This window comes from Narcine bancroftii, chromosome 7 (genome assembly GCF_036971445.1).
Source record: "Narcine bancroftii isolate sNarBan1 chromosome 7, sNarBan1.hap1, whole genome shotgun sequence".
Lineage (NCBI taxonomy): Eukaryota > Metazoa > Chordata > Chondrichthyes > Torpediniformes > Narcinidae > Narcine > Narcine bancroftii.
The window spans coordinates 209,338,836-209,358,919 of NC_091475.1; the positions used below are offsets into that span (position 1 = coordinate 209,338,836).

Genomic DNA, 20,084 nt, shown 5'->3' on the forward strand with positions numbered 1-20,084 from the left:
TTAAAAGATCCTTCGAATTTGGAACAAATTATAGTTGAAGGAATGATAAAAAATTTATTTCAATTGCATATATATTTATTAGAAGAACAGGTTTGTTTAATTCAAAAGAAAGATGGGAACAAGATTTGGACACGATATAGATCAACAAGACTGGCAAAATTTGTGTAAAGAAATTATGACAAATGCTATTAATGTACGATAGGGATTTTACTTCATTATAATTTTTTACACCGACTGTATAATATTACTCCTCAGAAGTTAAGTAGATGGAGATAGGATTAGATGTGGAACAGAAATTGCAACTTTTCTTCATCTACGTGGTCTTGTTCAAAGACCTTTAGGGTTTCTATTAGTAAATTTTTGCAATGGATAACGGGGGTGAACTTTCCTTTAAACCCTGAATTACTTTTGTTAGGAAATTTTGAAAGTGTCACTCCTAAATTTCAATTAAGTTGGTCTTAGTAATAGCAAGGAAATGTGTCACTGTAACATGGAAATCCGAAGTTTCATTAACATTAGACAGATGGCATGCTGAGATACAAAGTTGTATTCTGTTAGAAAAAATTTCGTATAATTTAAGGGATAAATATTCTTTATTTTTGCAAATTTGGGGCCCCATATGCTAAAATAATTAAATTAAAATTATGTTTTTTAACATTTATTTTTCCTGATCAGTGAAGTTTTCCCTGAAGGTATAATAATTTTAAGATGTTTTTGAGGTCTCTGAGTGTCAACTGATGCATCTGAATTAATTATTTGTAATAATTTTATAATGAAATATCATATATTTTAGTTTTGGGATTAGACTAGTTTAGGGGGGGAGCATGGGTCAATAGGGGGTTTAGTTTTTATTTGTAGCAGTAATTTTTTTAATTTGAGTTTTTAGATGGACTTCACTTCTCTCTACTGACCACCACCCCACAACTGTGCTGCCTTTGCTTGGTTCTAAGTGATCTTTCTTTTCATTGCAACATAATTCTCTTATAACTGTGCTCTTTACATAGATGTACGAATGTTAGAGCTCAAAGTAGAACCATTCGCACTGTAGAAGGTATTTTGTGACAAGTAAACACAGACATCTCCCTCTCTCTTCTCTTTTTCCCTCTTTCCCTCCTCTTGCTCTCTTCTCTCACACTCCCTTCCTTTCTCATTTTCCCTCTCTTCCTTCCCATCCTGCTCTCTCCCCCTTCACAGGTAGATAGGGTCATAAAGAGATCTTTTGCCACTTTGGCCTTCCTACATCAAAGTATTGAGTATAGGATTTGGGATGTTATGCCAAAGTTATACAAGACATCGGTTATGAAATGGATGTTGGGTATTTGGTCTTTCAAAGGGCCTTCAACAAGGTGCCACACATAAGGCTGCTGAACAAGATGAAGGCCCATGGAATTATAGGAAGGATACTAGCATGGTTAGAGCATTGGCTGATGAGCAGGAAACAGATAAGGAATAAAGGGATCCCATTCTGGTTGCCAGTGGAGTTCCGCAGGGTCAGTGCTGGGGCTGCTTCTTTTTGCATTGTATACAAATGATTTGGCATTGTGTCTAAGTTTGCAGATGATACTAAAATAGACGGTAGAGAGGTGATGCTGAGGATACCGAAAAGCTGCAGAGAGTCTTCGATAGATTAGGAGAATTAGCAAAGTGGTGGCAGATGAAATACAATGTTGGAAGGTGTATGGACTTGCTCTTTGGTCGAAGAAATGGACAGGCAGACTATTATTCAGATGGGGAGAAAATTCAAAATTCTGAGGTTCAAAGGGACTTGGGAGTCCTCGTGCAGGATACCCTAAAGGTCAACCTCCCTGTTGAGTTGGTGGTGAAGAAGGTGAATGCAAAATTGGCCTTCATATCTAAAGGGATAGCATATAAGAGCAGAGATGTAATATTGAGACTCTATAAAGTACAGTTTTGGGTGTCTTATTTGAGAAAAGACGAGCTGGTTTTGGAGAGGGTTCAGAGATTTACTCGAATTATACCAGGAATGAAAGGATCAGTACACGAGGGATGATTGTCAGCTTGCAGGAGTACAGAAGAATGAAGAGGACTTTTTTGAGGCATTTTGAATGCTGAAAGGCCTGCACGTAGTAGACGTGGCAAGGATGTTTCCCATGGTAGGGGATTCTTGGACAAAAAGGCACAACTTCAGGATAAAAGGGCGTCAATTTAAAACAAAGGTACGGAAAAAAATTTTAGTCAATGGGTCGTGAATCTGTGGAACTTGTTGCCACAGGTGACTGTGGAAGCGAGGTTGTTGGGTGTATTTATGGCAGGGATTGATTAGTTAGGGCATCAAGGATTGCACGGAGAAAGACGAGTAGTGTACCTGAATGGGTGGATGGATCAGCTCATGATTAGAATGGCGGAGCAGACAAAGCAAGTTTGCAGATGACACTAAGATTGGAGGCGTTGTGGACGGTGAAGAAGGTTTTCAAAGCTTGCAGAGGGATCTGGACCAGCTGGAAAAATGGCCGATGGAATTTAATGCAGACAAGGGTGAGGGGTTGCATTTTGGAAGGACAAACCAAGAAAGGATGTACATGATAAATGGTCAGGCACTGAGGAGTGAGTTAGACAGAGGGATCTGGGAATACAGATACATAATCTCCTGAAAGTAGTGTCATAGGTGGGTAATGCTGCAAAGAGAGTTTTTGGCATATTGGCCTTCATAAATCAAAGTATTGAGTACAGGAGTTGGGATGTTATGGTAAAGTTGTTTAAGACATTGGAGAGGCCAAATTTGGAGGATTGTGTGCAGTTTTGGTCACCTAACGACAGGAAAGATATCAATAAGTTTGAAAGAGTGCAGAAAAGATTTATTAGGATACTGCTGGGAAGTGAAGAACTGAGTTGCAGCTAAAGGTTAAACAGGTTAGGACTTTATTTCCTGGAGCGTAGAAGAATGAGGGGAGATTTGATAGAAATTTACAAAATTATGAGGGGGAGAGACAGAATAAATGTGAGTAGGTTGAAAGGTGAAAATTCGAGGGGGAATTTCTTCACACGGAGAGTGTGGAATGAGCTGCCAGTTGCAGTGGTGAATGCAGGCTCAATTTTAACATTTAAGAAGAATTTGGATGGGTACATGGATGGGAGGGGGTATGGAGGGTGCTGGAATGGGTGCAGGTCAGTGGGACTAGGCCAAATGATAGTTTGAACAGACTAGAAGGGCTGAAGGACCTGTTTTCTCTACTGTAATGTTCTGCAGTTCTCTCCCTTCTTTTCATCTCCCCTTTCCCATCTCTCCTCCCCCTCTCTCCCACCCTTCCTCTTCACTCTCCACCCTCTATTCAAACCGTGTCATGGCTAAGTTGTCTCTGATTTGTGGAACCGTGAAACCACCTTGTGATGTTTTCCTGCCCCAGTGGAGAGCTGTGAGAGCAGGTCCTTTTGTTCTCATCAGTTGTCAATTTGCTCATGAAGGCAGCCTGTAATGCATAGCACACATTCTAGCAAACCCTGCCTAACAACCTCAATGTTAAACACTCCCGGAGCAGGGACAGATGGATTGGCAAGGTCTTGACCCCTGTCAGCACGGCACCCAGTAAAGTATGTACTTGGAAGAGGTTCGAGTTCCTAGTGTTCTCAATCTCTCCCCCCCCCCCCCTCCCACTCCCCTATCTCCCTCCCATTCTCCTTCTCTCCTCCCTCTCCCCTTGTTCGCTCCCTTTTTCTGCATCCTGCTCACTCAGTCCTTCCCTCTTCCACACCCCCTTTTGCCTCCCTCTTTTCCCCCTCCCCCTCCCATTTCAACCCTCCCTCCATCCCTCAGCAGGTCCCCTCTCCCCCTCTTTCCAACCTTCCCCCTCTCCATTCTTGCCTTTCTCCACTTTCCCCTACTTCCCCTCTGCCCCTCCCCAACCCTATCATTCCCCCTCTCCATCCCTCTGCCCTCCCTTACCTTTTTTCCCCCCCTCTCCTCTCTCTCTGCCTCCTTCGTCCCCTCTCCCTCCCTTCCCCTTTCACCCTCTTTCTCATTTTCTCTTTTCACCCTCTCACATTCTCACTCTCCCTTCATTTTCACGCCCTCTCTTCCTCTCCACCATCCCCCTCTCTTGTCCCCGCTGCTATTGCCAATTCACTCTCTCATTTGACGAGCTGTTATGTGGGCACAGTTCAGACCAGCAATTAGAATGTCTTATCCCTCTCATAGCAAGGCTTACATTTCACTTCCACTGTGTCACATCCCCTCCACCCAACAATAAGCTTCAGTTTTATATCAGTTTCAGACAACTCCTAGTCAGTTTCGGGAGCCTGAGTGATTACAGTAATTAACTCCCACTACAATTGAAGGTTTGAACTTTACTGTTGGGGGAACCACAAGAGGTATCGTTTACTTCATGCACAGAGACATCAAATCGATCAGCTTGTCTTCATGAGAAAGGGAACAGCCTCTCTCATGAGACAGAAGGTCACTGGTTCAACTTCAGAGACCCGAGCACAACCTTCGAGGCTAGCTCTCCAGCATTCCTGGAAGTCACAGTGTTAGGTAGCATGGGGTACACTGGACAAAAAAATGAAAAACAAAATTGGGGAGTATGATAGATAGCTTCAAGTTGAATACAAAGATAATTTCAGATATGCTGTATCATGTAGCAAGTTGGAAAAACAACAAATTAACTTTGATTGATTTTAGCATGTTTAATCGCACAATGGTGCTGACATGTGTTTGTTTAACTGACCCAAGAATGTTTTGCCACTGATTTTTGTTTTGTACTCGGCCTCTTGCGAAAGTGTCCAACAATGGTCGGCTGGCATTGATGGATTCCAGTTGCCCTGATACCACTTTTCTGCGGTCGCGATGTCCTGGTGACATCTTTCACCGTTTTAGCCACTGACGGCACCAAGATCCGCCGGGAAGGAGTCCAAGCGCAAAAATCAGAAAATTATGCTTGAAGCATGTTGTTGATCAGCTGGATGCAGTTTGGTGCTCTGTCGCTGCCAAGAAAATTCTCAGCCACAACTTTAAATGCCTTCCACGCTATTTTTCAACATTTGCAGAGCATCTGCACTGAGTGCATGCCCAGGCGTGCTTGGACCGATCAAAACAGCTTGCTTTGTGGGCAGTATACTTGTCGACTTAAAGTGTGGCAAGGAATCACAAAAAATAGATTGTATCTTCAAAAACGGTATGTGATAGAAAAAGTTTAAGGCGATTTTCCCAAAATCCGTAATATACACCAAAAAGTGTTCTGGAAGCAAAATCTTCATTGTCGAGCACTTTTCTTTAAAAGGTCAAAAAAGGCAACGTGCAAGGAGTGCTTGTGCAAGAACTGCAAAAGTTTAGTAATTTAGAGTAATCAGAAGTAAATGTGTGGAAAAGAAAAAGTGTATATCATGGCTATTGTGATTTATGGTGTGAAAAATAAAAAATTTAAAAAAAAAAAAAAAAAAGAAGGCAAATAAGACGATTGCCCTCTGCTGGAGGGATTGAATTTAAGAGCAGGGAGGTTCTGGTGAAGAACTGCATGCAGTTCTGGTTTCCTTACTTGAGGAAGGATATGGAGACACACAGCAGACTGCAGATGATGGAATCCTGAGCTAAACAGGTTCTGGAGGAACTCGAGCAGCAGTAAGTTAAAAGGTCTTGGCTCCAAGTGTCAACTGTTCTTTATCTCCCACTGGTGCTTCACATTTTTAATCCATTTTTACAGTGTGGTAGAAGCCAATTCTGGTGAATTAAACCCGTCCCACCCAATTGCACCTAATTAATCAACAGCCCCCATCTGCTTTGAAGGGCGGGAGAAAACCGGTGGAGACCCACTCAGACACGGGGGGAACTTACGAACTCCTTACAGACAGCGGCGGATTCGAACACTGGACGCTGGTGCCATAATAACATCGCTCTAACCTCTATGCTAACCGTGCTGCTCATATGTGACAATAAACTGGCTGTCATCCTAGACTCCCTTCATCCTGTGATCTTGTCCATCTCTCACCCAAGGGGAGTAAGTCTCGTCCGTATTCCAGTGCACTAAATGCCTTGATCAAGCCCAAAATATTGGAAATATATTTTTATCTTTGCGGTACAGTACGCTGTTTGACCTGCTGAGTTTCTCCAGCATTACGTTTTTACTCTAGTTCAGCAGTACCTTGCAGAGTTTTGCCCACAGTGCCCAGCTGGACTCTTCGCTTGGTGGTATAGACGACACTTTCCAAGTTCTAATATTTCCAAATTTCAAAATGTGTCGTCTTCAAGGAAATGTGAGCGACGATATTCCAAATTACTATCTTATTAATCCAATAAACCAAACTTTGTAGATGCAGCTTTAAGTAGCTTTAATTCGTTGATAAAACAGATAAACATTTTGCATAGCTTCGTATTGAGTTTTTCATTACGATGAGTAAACAAAGCATCCTGTATAAATGATATAACGATATTCAACTTTAAACAGATAGAAGAAGAAACTGACGAAATTAAGACAAAATAAGATATATTCAAAGAGAAGTATCTCGAGCTTACATCCCCTTCATAGTTCTTCAAAGAATGAGATGCAAACTCTTGGTCTGCTTGGATATTACGATCATTTATACATAGTCACTATGGAAACACCACAAACAATAATTTTTCTTAAAGGGACAGGCATATAATTAACTATGAATCAAAAACACAAGGTTTCAACCTTTATAGGGGGGAGAACTAAAGAAATACGAGAAAATAATATTGCTTTTTTAAATATTTTACTTTTGATTTTATCAACAAACAATACCAAATTATCATCACAGCTAAGTAATTAAATGTGAATCATTAATTCATATTCCAAATATGTCCCCTATCCCTGCTCACCTCCAAACAAAACCCTTAATGAAGATGGAAAAAGAAAGAGGAGAGAGAAAGAAAATAAAGAGGAGAACGAAAAGAAATAAAGAAAAAAGAGAAGGAGCTATTTAGATCTGAAATCCAATTCAACCAGAAGAGGCCCAGTTATTTTTATCTAAATTTCAACAAAAGGAAGAAAAATAAATAGAATAAGTATCTTATTAATTAATTATTCAACCCTACATATTGTAAGTAAGGTTCCCATACCGGCAAAGAACATGTTGTATTTATTCCGTACGTTGTAAGTGATTTTCTCCAGGGGAAATGTATTTCAGTGTTCCAACAGGCTATATCTAAGAGAGAATCAGGCTTCCAGGTAACTGCAAGACATTTCCTGGCCACTGTCAATGGAATTTTAAGAAACTCTAATTGATATTTGAACAGCCTCATTTTAGGTCTTATGTCCGTAAAATAAAAGAAGTTCTGGACTTTGAGGCAATTGTTTCCCAATAATTTGATTTAATATAGCTCTTAAGTCCCCCAAAAGGGTTTCAATTCGGAACATGACAAGGAAGAATAATATTATTAAAACTTCTCTTGCTGAATGCGTCCAGACAGGCAATTTGTCTCAGCCAATGGCAGCCCGTTATATAATCAATTGCAGTTTAAGACATTGACAAGTGGTGAATGATGGTGCAATGCATCACCTGTAACTGGCCAAGGCTGTACATTGTATCACTGGCAATTGGCCAGTAACAGTGCAGGACATCAATGATAATTGTCCGATAACAACATATGATATCACTGTCCAAGGACCATTGAGTGCACAGTATGTCATGACCTGTTTTAGAGGAGTACCTGGAGAACAACGCCTCTTGTCTGCGCATCCATGGAATTCTCTGCCTGAGAAACCAGTAGAGGCTAACTCATTAAATGTATTTAAGGCACAGATAGACACATTTTTGCACAGTAGGGGAATTAAGGGTTACTGGGAACAGGCAGTTAATTGGAGCTGAGTCCACAGTTATATCAGCCATGATGATATTATTGAATGGTGGAGCAACTCAAGGGTCCAGATGGACAACTCCTGCTCCTAGTTCTTCTGCCTACATGGGGATCCCACAGTCCAGTGGGATGAACACTGAACCATAATTTCACCCGTGCTCCTCTGCCACTCTCTCTCCCACAGTTCACCTTTTCCATCATTACCAAGGCTTCTCACCCTTCCACATCTGGGTCTACGTCCCCATCACCCACACACCAGTCTTCCAGAGTTTACCTTCCCTTGGTTCGCCTTCTCAGTTTCTAAATAACACTCCTGTTCCTGAGAATGAAGCCCTAATGCCAAGTGAGGTCCTGGTGTAACTTGTTCCTGTATCCTCTTGGCACCGTTCCTAATGTGTGGTGAGTGGAATTGGAGGCCAAGTTCATGTCAGTACACGTTCACCTTAAAAAAAATTTAAATTATTTTTTACATTTTTATATAAATTTAAACATCCGGCACGGTATGTCTGAGCCCTACACATAGCCCACGAGCTCGTGACACCCAAAGACCTCAAACCTTACTATGTTTTTCAAGAGTGGGAGGAAACCCCACGTGTTCACAGGGAGAATGTACAAACTCCTTACAAACAGTATGGGATTTGAACCTAGGTTGCTGGTACTGTGCCGTGCTCACCATGCCTCCCCACCTAGACTTCCTGACTGTTTACTCTCTCTATGTTTGAATCTAAGGATCTTAAGAGCCAGTCACTCCAAGTTTATTGTCACATGTACCAGGGTCCAGTGAGAATATTTATTTTGCGAGTTGTCCAGCTGTTCAATCCATACATAGTACAGCAGTTAAAGCACAGCACCGTGTTGAGAAAGAGATTGGATAGAACAAAGCAAGGGCAACATTATTTCAGGAATGTGAGATTCATTCAGGAGTCTGATCACAGTGGGAAAGAAACTGTCCTTGAATCTGGTGGTGACCTCACACTTGTGAATCTTCTTCCTGACATGGGGGAGGGGGGCTTAAGAGAGTGTGGCTAGGGTAGGATGAGTCTTCCTCTATATCCGAGACTGGGCGCCGACTCGGAGATGGCTTCGCAGCGTGCCTCAGTGACAGGGATCTCCCAGTGGCCACCATTTCAATGCTCCGCCACACTCCCACGCCAACATGTCCGTCCATGGCCTCATGCACAGTCAAACCAAGGCCACCTGTAAATTGAAGGAATAAAACCTAATTTTCCACCTGGGCACTCCAACCGGTGTTCTCTTCCCCCCCCCCCCCCCCCCCACCCTTCCTCATGCACCTATTACCTCCTGCCTGTGGGGCGGTGCTTTTCCCCTCCACCATTTTGTTTGAGCAACTGCCTACATTTTGCTCATACCTTGATGAAGGGGTCAAACCCAAAATGTTGGTTATGTATCTTTATCTTTGCTATGTAAAGGACACTGTTTAATCTGGTGAGTTTCTTCTGCGTCATGTTTTTACTTATTTTAATATGTTGACTGCTTTTCCAAGGCGGCAGAAAGTGTTGGAGTTGAGGTGGGTGGATGTGTGTGATGGCCTGAGTTGTGGCCACACTCTTTGAAGTCTTGTCTGAAGCAGATCCCCATCCCATGTGGTGATCCTCCCTGACGGGATGCTTTCAAAGGTGCTCTTGACCAAATCCCCTAGCCATTTTCAAGATCTTTCTGGGTTGGAGTGACCTTCCACAGAGCTATCAGAGGACATGTGGCCCAAATGGCCTGCGAACAACGCGCCTGGTGGCATACTTTCTCCTTGTGTTGGATTCAGCATGCAGGGTCGAGATATGGAGAGAAGCTTCCCTGATGTTCCTGCCATGGAAACAGTATGCCAGCTTCCATTTCTTGCCAAGTCAAGCCTCAACTCCTCCCCGACACCTTCTGCGCCCTCTGCCACACACCAGCTGGCCCCCGCACTTGGTGCCAGCAGTCGACACGCACCACTCAGCTGCTCGGTGGGAGTGCACTGGCATTGGTGTCCGTGTCTGGCAGGGAACCTGTGAGTGGATCTGCTCACTCTCACTTCTTTACCTGCTCCCTCCTTGGCTGATCAGTAGAAACGGTGTCTTTACCTTTCCGTCCCTCATCCTCAGGAACTCCTCACTAATCTACAGCAGACCCATTGAAGGAGAGTTACTTAAAAGTGAGCCACAAACAATCTGTTGGAGAAACTGGAGCTGTTTAAATTTTATTTACAGCATGGTCGAGGCCGATTGTGGCCTCTTAAACCCAAGCTGCTAATTAAACCCAAATGAACCTACATTTTGGAGGGTGGGAGGAAACCCACGCAGATACGGGGAAAACAGACAAACTTCTACCCTCCCACCTATATCCACCTTTGACCTTCTACCTGTTCGTCTGTTCTCCTTCCTCCCTCCTCTCCTCGGTCCCACCTTTTTGATTCGGACGCCTGCCTGCTTTTTGGTCGTGCCTCGACGAAGGGCCCAGGCCCAGAACATTAGTTACCCTTTACTTCCCATGACCTGCTGAGTTTCTCCAGCACTTTTGTGTACCGCACTACGATCTCAGCATTTGTGGGCTTTCCTGTTCAACTTTAAGTCGATTATTTTATGAATCAAAGATGCCGTTTGTTTTGCGAGCACTCCACTTAGATGTTCCGTACATAGTACATAGTACCCAACCCCAACCAACCAATTTTCCCTTGGAACCACTGCAACCGTGTCTGCCTGTCCCGCATCAGACTTGTCAGCCACAAACGAGCATGCAGCTGACGTGGACATTACCCCTCCATAATTCTTCGTCCGCGAAGCCAAGCCAAAGAAGACATAGTACAGCAAGTAAGACACAATACAGTGTGCAGAGCCAACAGAGAAAGGTCCATTGGTACGAAACAAAGGCAGCATAATTATGCTTGAAACTGATGTGCGTGATCTCACAAGTGATTCTTGTTCCTGTTGGGAGGGTAGTGAAAAGAGTGTGGCTAGGACAGGGATGGTAGTTTTCCAAGGCAGTGGGAGTTATAGATGGACTTGATGGAGGGAAGAAGAGGGAGTGTGATGGTCTGAGCTACATTCACAACTCTTAATTTTTTTAAATCTGCTACAACTATAGAGTGCATAGATAGGACAGCATGGAAGGTGCTTCCACACTGCTTGAGGGAGAAATAGAGATAGGTCCCCTCACAACAGTTCATAAGGGTCTACTTCTGAACAGTAAGGAGATGCAGTGGAAAGTGTGCTGACCGGATGCATCATGGTCTGGTATGGGGGGGCACCAATATCCCTGAGTGGAAATCCCAGAAAAGGTAATGGACACAGCCCAGTCCATCAAGGGCAGAGCTCTCCCCACCGTCGACAACATCTACAGGGAACGCTGCCGTGGGAGAGCAGCAGCAAATGTCACACCACCCAGCACACGCTCTGTTCTCGCTGCTGCCATCAGGAAAGAGGTCTAGTTGTCACAAGGCTCGCACCAGCAGGTTCAGGAACACCTGCTACCCCTCCACCATTAGACTCCTCAACAACAAACTCAATCAGGAATTCATTATTTATAACTGAATATTTTTTTCTCTGAATTGTACAGCTAGTTTGTTTATATTTCTCTTTTATGAACATTTTTTTTCTTGAGTACAGTTTACAGTTACCGATAAGTAGAAATTTTGCCTTGCCCACAGGAAAAAGAATATGAATGTCATTATCGACTCTGACAATAAATTTGAATATTGAATTGCCGAGGTGCAGAAGGCTGGGAACCAAGTTGTGGTAAATGGAGTAGTATAGATGGGTACCTAATGAGTGGCATGGCTGATCACCCCCCCTGTGTATTTGGCTAATGTCAGGTCAGTCATCTGAGTGCTTCTGGTACAATGTAACCCAGTACTAGCCTGTCGCATGATCAGTGGTCAGTGACTAAACCGGCTCCCCACCATCAGGCTTGCCCAGTGCGGAGAGTGGCTGGACAGCCTGCAGGATGAAAAACAAGTCCTGTCGAAGGGTGGATGAACCCTCTCGTAAGGTCAACGGCCATCTAGCAAGCACGTGCCGTGAAGCATGACAAAGGCAACCCTTGCCATCAAAGCTTGGCCTGGCCATTCTCTGCAACAGAACTTCCCCCAGCCGTCTTGGGCCTCACCATGCCGCTGGATCTGGGAGGGGATATTGAGAGGGTGGGTCCGGACCTGTGCAATCCCCTACTCACCTAATCCTAATGTGCTGTTCCTTTCTGAGGGTGTGGGATATAAATCCCACAAACTGACTGAAAGGAACCATCATCTTTCTCTGGGATGGAGAGCTGGAAGAATGTCTCATCAGAAGACTGCCAGCTGTGACAGTCCAGTTCTTCAACCACCCAGATACATCAGCTACTTGGAGTGGTATTTGAAGCCCTTAATCCTTGGGACTCCGTGCCCCAGCTTTCTGGGTCTACCAACAAGAACATATACTCCCGTCTCCCTGTTTTCCGAGGCTAGTTTTATACCTAACAACTAGCTGGTTGTACGGTAGTTTACCAATTGTCCAGAGTTCATATTATGATAGATTAAAAATGACCAGAGTTCAAAGAGAACAACAAAACAGTCCCCCGACTTCGCCAAGGCAGAGACAGGATGCAATTTTCAGACACAACTCTGTCCATACACGAGGTCCCAGAGACCATTGAATGTCCATGCTTTCCCTGCTGCAAGAGGAAGAGCATAGCAGCGGGCAGAAGCGGGAGAGACCCATATGTAAAGGTACTGGAGACACTCAGCAGGGAAAGTAGTATCCATGGGAAGTGAAGAGTAGCCAATCTTTCGGGCCGGGGCCCTTCGTCAGGTCAGGAACAAGCAAACACAGACAGGCACCTGAATAAAAAATGGTGAAGGGAAGAGGCAGGGGGAAAGGAGGAGGGTAGGAGAGGAAGGGGCAAGGGGAGGAGTGCAGGCTAACAGATAAAGAGGTCATAGGTGGATTCAGGTGGAAAGGTTAAAAGATGCTGAGATGTGATGGGGAGGGGGGTAGCTCTCTGAAATGAGACAAGAGGGATAGGAAGAGAGAGACACAGAGGGGGGGGGGGGGGTGGGAGGGGGTTAACAGAAACTTGAGAAGTTGATGTAGTGTTGGAGAGGGTCCATACGGAATATTTGTGGGTGGCCAGGAAACAGGGCAGAGTTTTCCAAAGACAGATGGGAATCAGATTCAGAATCTGCTACTTCAACAGTTGTTCCCTGCAGCAAAGGTGAGATCTTTTATTCATTGAAGCAGCAATGCTATAAACATGTTGCTTGATTTACCATAATCTGTTCCAGTTCGTGATCGCCTACACACATGGAAATATACACATTCTGACTAAGGGCAGCTCAACTAATGGAGAAGGGAGACTTGATAATCAGCTCTTAATTCTCTGTTTCACTCTCACTGGGCCTGTCATTGTTACGTTGAGCAGCTTTGCTTTCTGCCGCAACAGCATGGGCCTCCCAGTGACCAAATCATTTTAATTTCACATACCAACATGTCTAGTCATGGCCCCGAGGACTGCCAAACTGATGCCACCTGCCAACTGGAGGAACAGCTCCTTGTAATCTCTGATTTTGTGACCAGTTAATTTGGACTATCAGGAGTAACTGCAAATGATCTTCTTCATTGCACCAAAGGCTAAGAGATTTAATTGAGGCACTTTAAACTATGGAAAGTTTGCAAATAAGATCAAACTGCTTCAAAGGGTTGCAGAGTAGGTGACAAGAGGGCAAGGCCGAGGCAGTTCAAACTTATTGTCATCTGATTGCACTTACAGGTATTCGTATACAACCTGAAGAAACAGCGCATCTCTGGACCACAGTACACACACATACACACAAGCGGTGCACCTGCCCACAAACGACCTTTCTACATAGTGATAGAAAATAAGTATTTACAAAAGTAATTTACAGGTTTCTGGGGGTTTGTTCAACAGCCTCATCGCCTGCAGGAAGAAGCTGTTTCCCAGCCGGGCTGTCCTAGTTTTCATACTCCTGCAACTCTTCCTTGAAGGTAGAATCTCAAAGATACTGCGGGCTGGATGGAAAGAGTCCTCGATGATTCTCTGAACCCTTTTTAAACACTGCTCCTTGTAGACATTCTCAATAAAGGGAAGGGAGACCCCAGTGATCTTCCCAGCAGTTTTCATCACCTACCCAATTCCGAGTCACACTCTCGCACTCGCATGTCTGTCCATGGCCTTATGTACTATCCCACCCTGCCCGCAGATTGGAGGAACCACATCTTATTTTCCGTCTGTGCACCCTCCGGCCAGATGGCCTTAACATTGACTTCTCTGTTTTCTGAAAACTTGCTCACCATTTCTTTTCCCTCCCCTTTCCTGTCTTTTCAGTTCTCCCCTGCCTTCCCCCTTAACCACCCAGCCATCCCCCCTCCCCTGATTGCTGCTGTCAACTTCCTGCTCTCTCCACCTATCATCTCCTACCTTTGCCACCCCCTTCCCCTTACCTTTGTGCTCAGACACCTTCCAGCATTCTCTCATACCTTGATGAAGGGCTCAAACCCGAATTTATCTTTGCTACATTTGACCTGCTGAGTTTCTCCAGCATTGTGTGTTTTAACTTCAACTACTGTGTCTACAGATTTTTGTTATTTACTGCTGTCTGTAAGGGGTTTGTACACTTTCCCTTTTGTGAGTTTCCTGCGGGTGCTGCGGTTTCCTTCCACGCTCTAAAATGTACAGAGTTTTAGGTTAATTTGGGTGTAATTGGGCATCATGGGTTAAAATGGCCTGAATTGACTTCCAGCATGTTAGAAATAAAATCCTACAGAACAACTCCGATTATCCGCAAAGGTCAGGACCAGGACCATTTCGGATAAGCAGTTTTTTTTGGAGAACCGGTCATTTAAAAAGAAAACAGCCCAGTAGCAACAGCAAATCACTTGTAACAGTGTTTAAACAACAAGGGAAGGCTTTTTAAGCATTAAAATGTTTAATTCTCACCGAAGAAAATATGCTGGCCACCGCCGATCACCGACACCTCCTCACCAAGACCCCGCTCGCGCTCGCGCTGGGAGCCTAAGGTCCGCTGCTGCCGCTGGGACCATGAGTGTCAGTTCAGCTCCAAAAAATTTTTGATAAATGAGGAATTCTGATTTGCTTGGGATATCCTCATTTATCTGAAATTTTTTAAAATTTCGGGTTATTGAGGATTTTGGAGTATCCGATTTCGGATAATTGGAGTTAAAAAAAATGTAAATACTATTTTTACTGATGTATAGGTTGTCTTGCTTGGACAGTGTGCAAAAGAAAGTTTTTTGCGATACCTCTGTACACATGACAAGTGATTATTTAAACAGAATTCAGAATATAAAATTATGATGGGCAAAGATAGAATTAGAGTAGGAAACATTTCCACACAGAAAGAGGTGCCTAAAGCTGAAAGCATTGATTTAGGTTCAGGAGTGGACGGTTCAGAAGGGATCTGAGGGTAAGGTTTCTCAGCCAGAGGGTGTTTGGAACCTGGTGCGCTCTAGCTCTGGTTGACATTTGAGAAGGATCCAGATGAGCACTTGAATCAGAAGGCAGGGAAGATACCGGGGCCAAGGGTGGCGCGGTTGGCGTAGCGGCTAGCGCAACACTGTTACAGCGCCAGCGATCGGGACTTGGGTTTGAATCCCGCGCTGCCTGTAAGGAGTTTGTACATTCTCTCCGTGTCTGCGTGGGTTTTCCCCAGGGCCTATGGTTTCCTCCCACCGTTCAAAAGGGTGTGGGTTAATTGGGTGTAAATTGGGCGGCACGGACTTGTGGGCTGAAATGGCCATTTTATTAAATTAATAAAGTTTAATTTAAAAATGGGAATTAGTATAGATAGTTTGGCATGGATATAATAGGCCAAAGGCCCTCATCTGTGCTGAGGACTCAGTGATGTCATTTGGATCGTCAACCTGTGTGTGGTAGATCGTGTTTAACCAATCACAGGGAGTTTTTATGGAGGGCACCATCAATGAAGGGCCCACAAACTGATCATGTTTCAGGGTGAGGATTAACTCTAAGAGTTTTGCTGTTCAGTTCATTGTGAGCCTGTGTTTGCGCCCCCTGAATTGTACTGATATGATTTTTTCTCTCTCTCTCTCTCTCTCTCTCTCTCTCTCTCTCTCTCTACAGTGGGAGCGCCTGTGGTTCCTCATCCTTTGCATCACCTTCTTCCTGTCTCTGGGCTGGTTTTACTTCTGGTGGGAGGTACACAACGATTATAATGAATTCAACCGGTAAGTTAAGAGAGCTTGTTCAATGGCCACTTGCTCACTGGAAAGGGGTTAAGCCAGTGGTTCTCAACTTTTTTCTTTCCACTCACATCCCACTTTAACTAATCCCTGTGCCATCGGTGCTCTGTGATTAGTAAGGGATTAGTTAAGGTGGGATGTGAGTGGGAAGGGAAGGTTGAGAATCACTGCTCTAGACCCATTTGTTACTGAAATTATTTTGCTGGAGAAAAATGGTCATTGGCCCATTTCCTTTGGAGTTCTGAAACCCTGCACATAATGAGTCCATGAGGGAAGATTGAAACAGTAGTTTCAAGCATTTTATTCCCACCCACATCCCACCTTAAGCAATCCATTACAGAGCACCGATGGCATAGGGATTACTTAAAGAGGGATGTGATTGGAAAGAAAAAGGTTGAGAACCACTGGTTTAAACCATGATTAAATGTCTTGATAATGGCAAAAGCACAAAAAATGCTGAAGGGACTCAGCAGGTCTCTCAGCGTTCATGGAAGGTAGAGATATATAACCAATGCACCAGACCGGAGAGGTAGGCCTGAAACATCGGAAATAAATTTTTGCCTCCTGAGTTGTGGCCTGCTGAGTTCCTCCAGCATTTCTGTGCATCTGCAGATTTTCGTGTTTCACTATATAATGGCTCCTGTTTCCACCATTATCCTGTTAACATCATATCTCGGTGACCTCAGGTAATACTGGAATAAAAACCATAATTTCACAACCAGATTGTTGCTTGAATAAGAAATAGTGGCAGGAGAGATACATGTTTATTGTCAAATACACAATTACAGTGAAATGCAGAATATTACAGCACAGTTCATGGCCCACAATGTGCCAACCCATTGTGGTGAGACACTGGAATACATGCATTGTTCTGGGTTGGCCTGCCCCTGATACTGTAACTCCTCCCCCTCCAGGATTCCAATGAAAGGTGGTATCGCCCAATTCCCTCTCTGACTACTGCCTTGGAGTCGGGCCAACAGCATGTAAGAAATGACTGTAAGTTTATAGCGATTAAAGCCTATTGAACTTGACTTCTAGTCTGTTGGGTCTAATTGATAGCGCTACTCCTATTAAGCCTATTCTACAACAATCTAACCCTTCCTTCCCTCACACCTATTGTGATGGGCCCAGAGGTCCCCAAAACCCAGCAGCAATAGAAATTCACCAAGATAAATGGTTACTTAAACAAAAGTTACTTTTAATTTTCTTTAAACATAAAAACAGGATCAAACTTTAACTTATTACTATGAACTTAACTTAACCTCCTTTCTAATTCTAAGTGCATGTGTATGCAATGTGTGTATAAGTTCAGGAAAATTCTTGGATTCACAGTCCAATCTCACTTCTCATTCTTCCAAGTTCACCGGTATCAGATAATTCTTATACTGTGCATAGAATTTAACATCTATGAATCTTCACCAGGCTCTGGTGCTTGAAAGGTAAATGGTTACCGCTCAGGAAGGTTCTTTTTGGTTTTTCAGAGATTTGTTGCTCATTGGACACCCATAATTGATTCCTTCCAATCAGCCACTTCAGTGTCCTGCTGAAGAAACTTACCCCATCAGAGTTTTCCAAATGATAACCTCTTTCGTTCAGGTCACCCCAGAGTACCTTTTTGTTTCCCTTATCTCAGGTGAAATGTTATACAGCCAGCCATCTCCTCTTGTAAGGACCACAAGGGCTTTGAACAGGCTGAACTCACAATTCACAACCAGTCTTCAAAATGGGGTTTCAGTCAAGCTTCCAAAAACCACTGCAGAAAACCAGCAGTCTCTCTCTTTCACTCTGTCTCTCTCTCTGTCTCTCTCTGTTACATTTAGAGAAAAACCTGTTTGACTCCCTCTGCTTGCAAAACCACTTGACCTTCTTAGAACAGCAAACTGCATTCAGACAGACTGCGGAACCGGTCCTAATCTTCTGAGTCCGTTCATCTGTTGCTTTCCAAAGCTAATAATTCATTACTCCTCAGCATGTCCAATTAACACCTACTTGTGAAGTCCTTCAGCAAAGCATTTTCCATTGTCTTTACAAAGACACTGGGAGCCTGGACTGTCTGACTTGAGCAGAGCTTTGGCATTTTAAATTAGATCTGTGTTGTGAAATGTTTGTTTGTGACCTACACTTTAAAAAAAATACAAATTTTCTCCTTCAAAACATATCTATATTAATATAAAATATAACAAAATCCATCACACTATCTAATGTCATTATCAAACCAGCCTCCACCAGCACTCCTGGTAATGCATTCCAGGCATCCGCCACTCTCTGTGTAAAAAAAATTTTTAAAAATAACCTTTTACATATCCCCTAAACTTTCCTCCACTCACCTTAAACAGATGCCCTCCGGTATTTGCTTTTGTCATCCTGGGAAACAGGTGCTGGCTGTCCACCCTATTCCTGCCACTCATAATCCTGTAGACCCTCTATTAAGTTGCCTCTCATCCTTGGCCACTCCAAAGAGAAAGGCTCTATCAACGTTGCTTCGTACAACACGTTCTCCAATCCAGGCAACATCCTGGTAAATTTCCCTGCTTCCATGTCCTTCCTGTAATGAGGCGACCAAAAGTGAACATTCCAAGTGTGGTCTAACCAGAATTTTATAGAGCTGTAATATTACTTCACTGCTCTTGAACACAATCCCACGATTAATCAAGGCCAGCTGTGACAGAATATAGATATGTTTTGGGGAGATAAATTGGGGTAGGTTTTAGTGTAGGTCACATACAAACACTTTAAAACAGATCTTATTTAAAATATTGGAGCACTGCTAATGCTAGACATATCAGGGCCTCAGAGCCTTTGCAAAAGCTTTGGAGAGTGCCCAAGAGACTTCCCTAATGGATTGTTGTTTACAAAAAGGCAACAGATGAAAGAACTTGTTGGAGCCACCTTCTGTCTGGAGGGGAGCTTGCTGTTCTAAGAGGACCATGTGGTTTTGCAAGCAGAGAGAGTCAAACAGGCTTTCTCTCAGAGAGAGAGAGAGAGAGAGATCACTTCTACAGGTTACAGTCAGCAACACCAGCTGGGACTGGAACAGAACAAACTGCCAAGCTTGTGGAAAACCCCATTTGGAAGACAGGTTATGAGTGCTTAGTTCAGCCTGGTCAAAGGCCTTGTCGTTCATGGAAGAGGAGAGGACTGGCTGTCTAATGTTTCACTTGGAATAAGAGAAACAAAAAGGAATTCTGTGGTGACCTGAAGAAAAAGGTTATCATCTGGAGAACCCTGAAGAAGCAAGTTTCGTCAGCAAGTCACTGAAGTGGTTGATGGAAGTAAATCAGTTGTGGCTGTCCTGGAACAACAAATCTCTCTCTGAAAACTGACAAGAACCTTCCTGAGTGGTAACCATTTACCTTTCAAGCACCAAAGCCTGGTGAATTTTATAAATGTTAAATTCTGTACACTGTGTAAGAATTGCCTGCAATCATTGAACCTGGAGGAATGAGAAGTGAGATTGGACTGTGAACCAAAGAACTTTTCTGAACTTACACACACATTACATACACAAGCGCTTAGAATTAGAAGGGGGTTAGGTTAGTTAAGTCAATAGTGATAAGTTAAAGTATGATTCTGTTTTCATGTTTAAAGATGATTAAAAGCAACTTTTGTTTAAGTAACCATTTGTCTTGGTGAATATCTATTGCTCCTGGGTTTTGAGGTTCTCAGAGCTCGTAACACAGCACATTGTATACCTTCCTAACCACAACATCTACTTGCACAGAAACTTTGAGAGATGTATGGATTTGGACCCCAAGATCTCCCTCCCTGTTCCTCCACACTGTTAAGAATTCTGCCATAAGCCACATACTCCATCTTCATGTTCGACCTTCTGAATTGAAATTCATCTGCCTTCTCTGCTCTCCGCTGCATCCTGTCTATATTCTCTTATACCCTCTTCTCCACAATGCACAACACCTCCAATCTTAGTGTCAACTGCAAATCTATATATGCAGCGAGATTCTTGCTTGTTGCAGCTACACAGGTACAGAAAATGCACGAACAATACATATCAATTAAATTAACACAATGCACCGTGACAACATTTTTAATTGGATTGTTTGTTGTCACACACACTGAGATAAATTAAGCAGCTTCAACACTCTGTGGGA

General features: G+C 43.5%; 1 protein-coding gene across 18 annotated transcripts in view; it reads left to right on the forward strand.

Annotated features, from left to right (window-relative positions):
• The window catches only part of gdpd5b (glycerophosphodiester phosphodiesterase domain containing 5b), a 312,299-nt gene that overhangs the window by 190,292 nt on the left and 101,923 nt on the right, over positions 1–20,084 (forward strand). For 15 of the 18 annotated variants that reach the window (XM_069892130.1, XM_069892129.1, XM_069892143.1 and 12 more), the window contains one exon: positions 15,857–15,960. The exons of 1 other annotated variant lie outside the window; for it this stretch is intronic. In XM_069892130.1, the coding sequence (XP_069748231.1) occupies positions 15,857–15,960 (104 nt within the window). Of the gene's footprint in view, positions 1–15,856; positions 15,961–16,889; positions 16,972–20,084 lie in introns of those variants that run through there. 2 more of the 18 variants (XM_069892148.1, XM_069892145.1) reach the window with 2 other exon arrangements.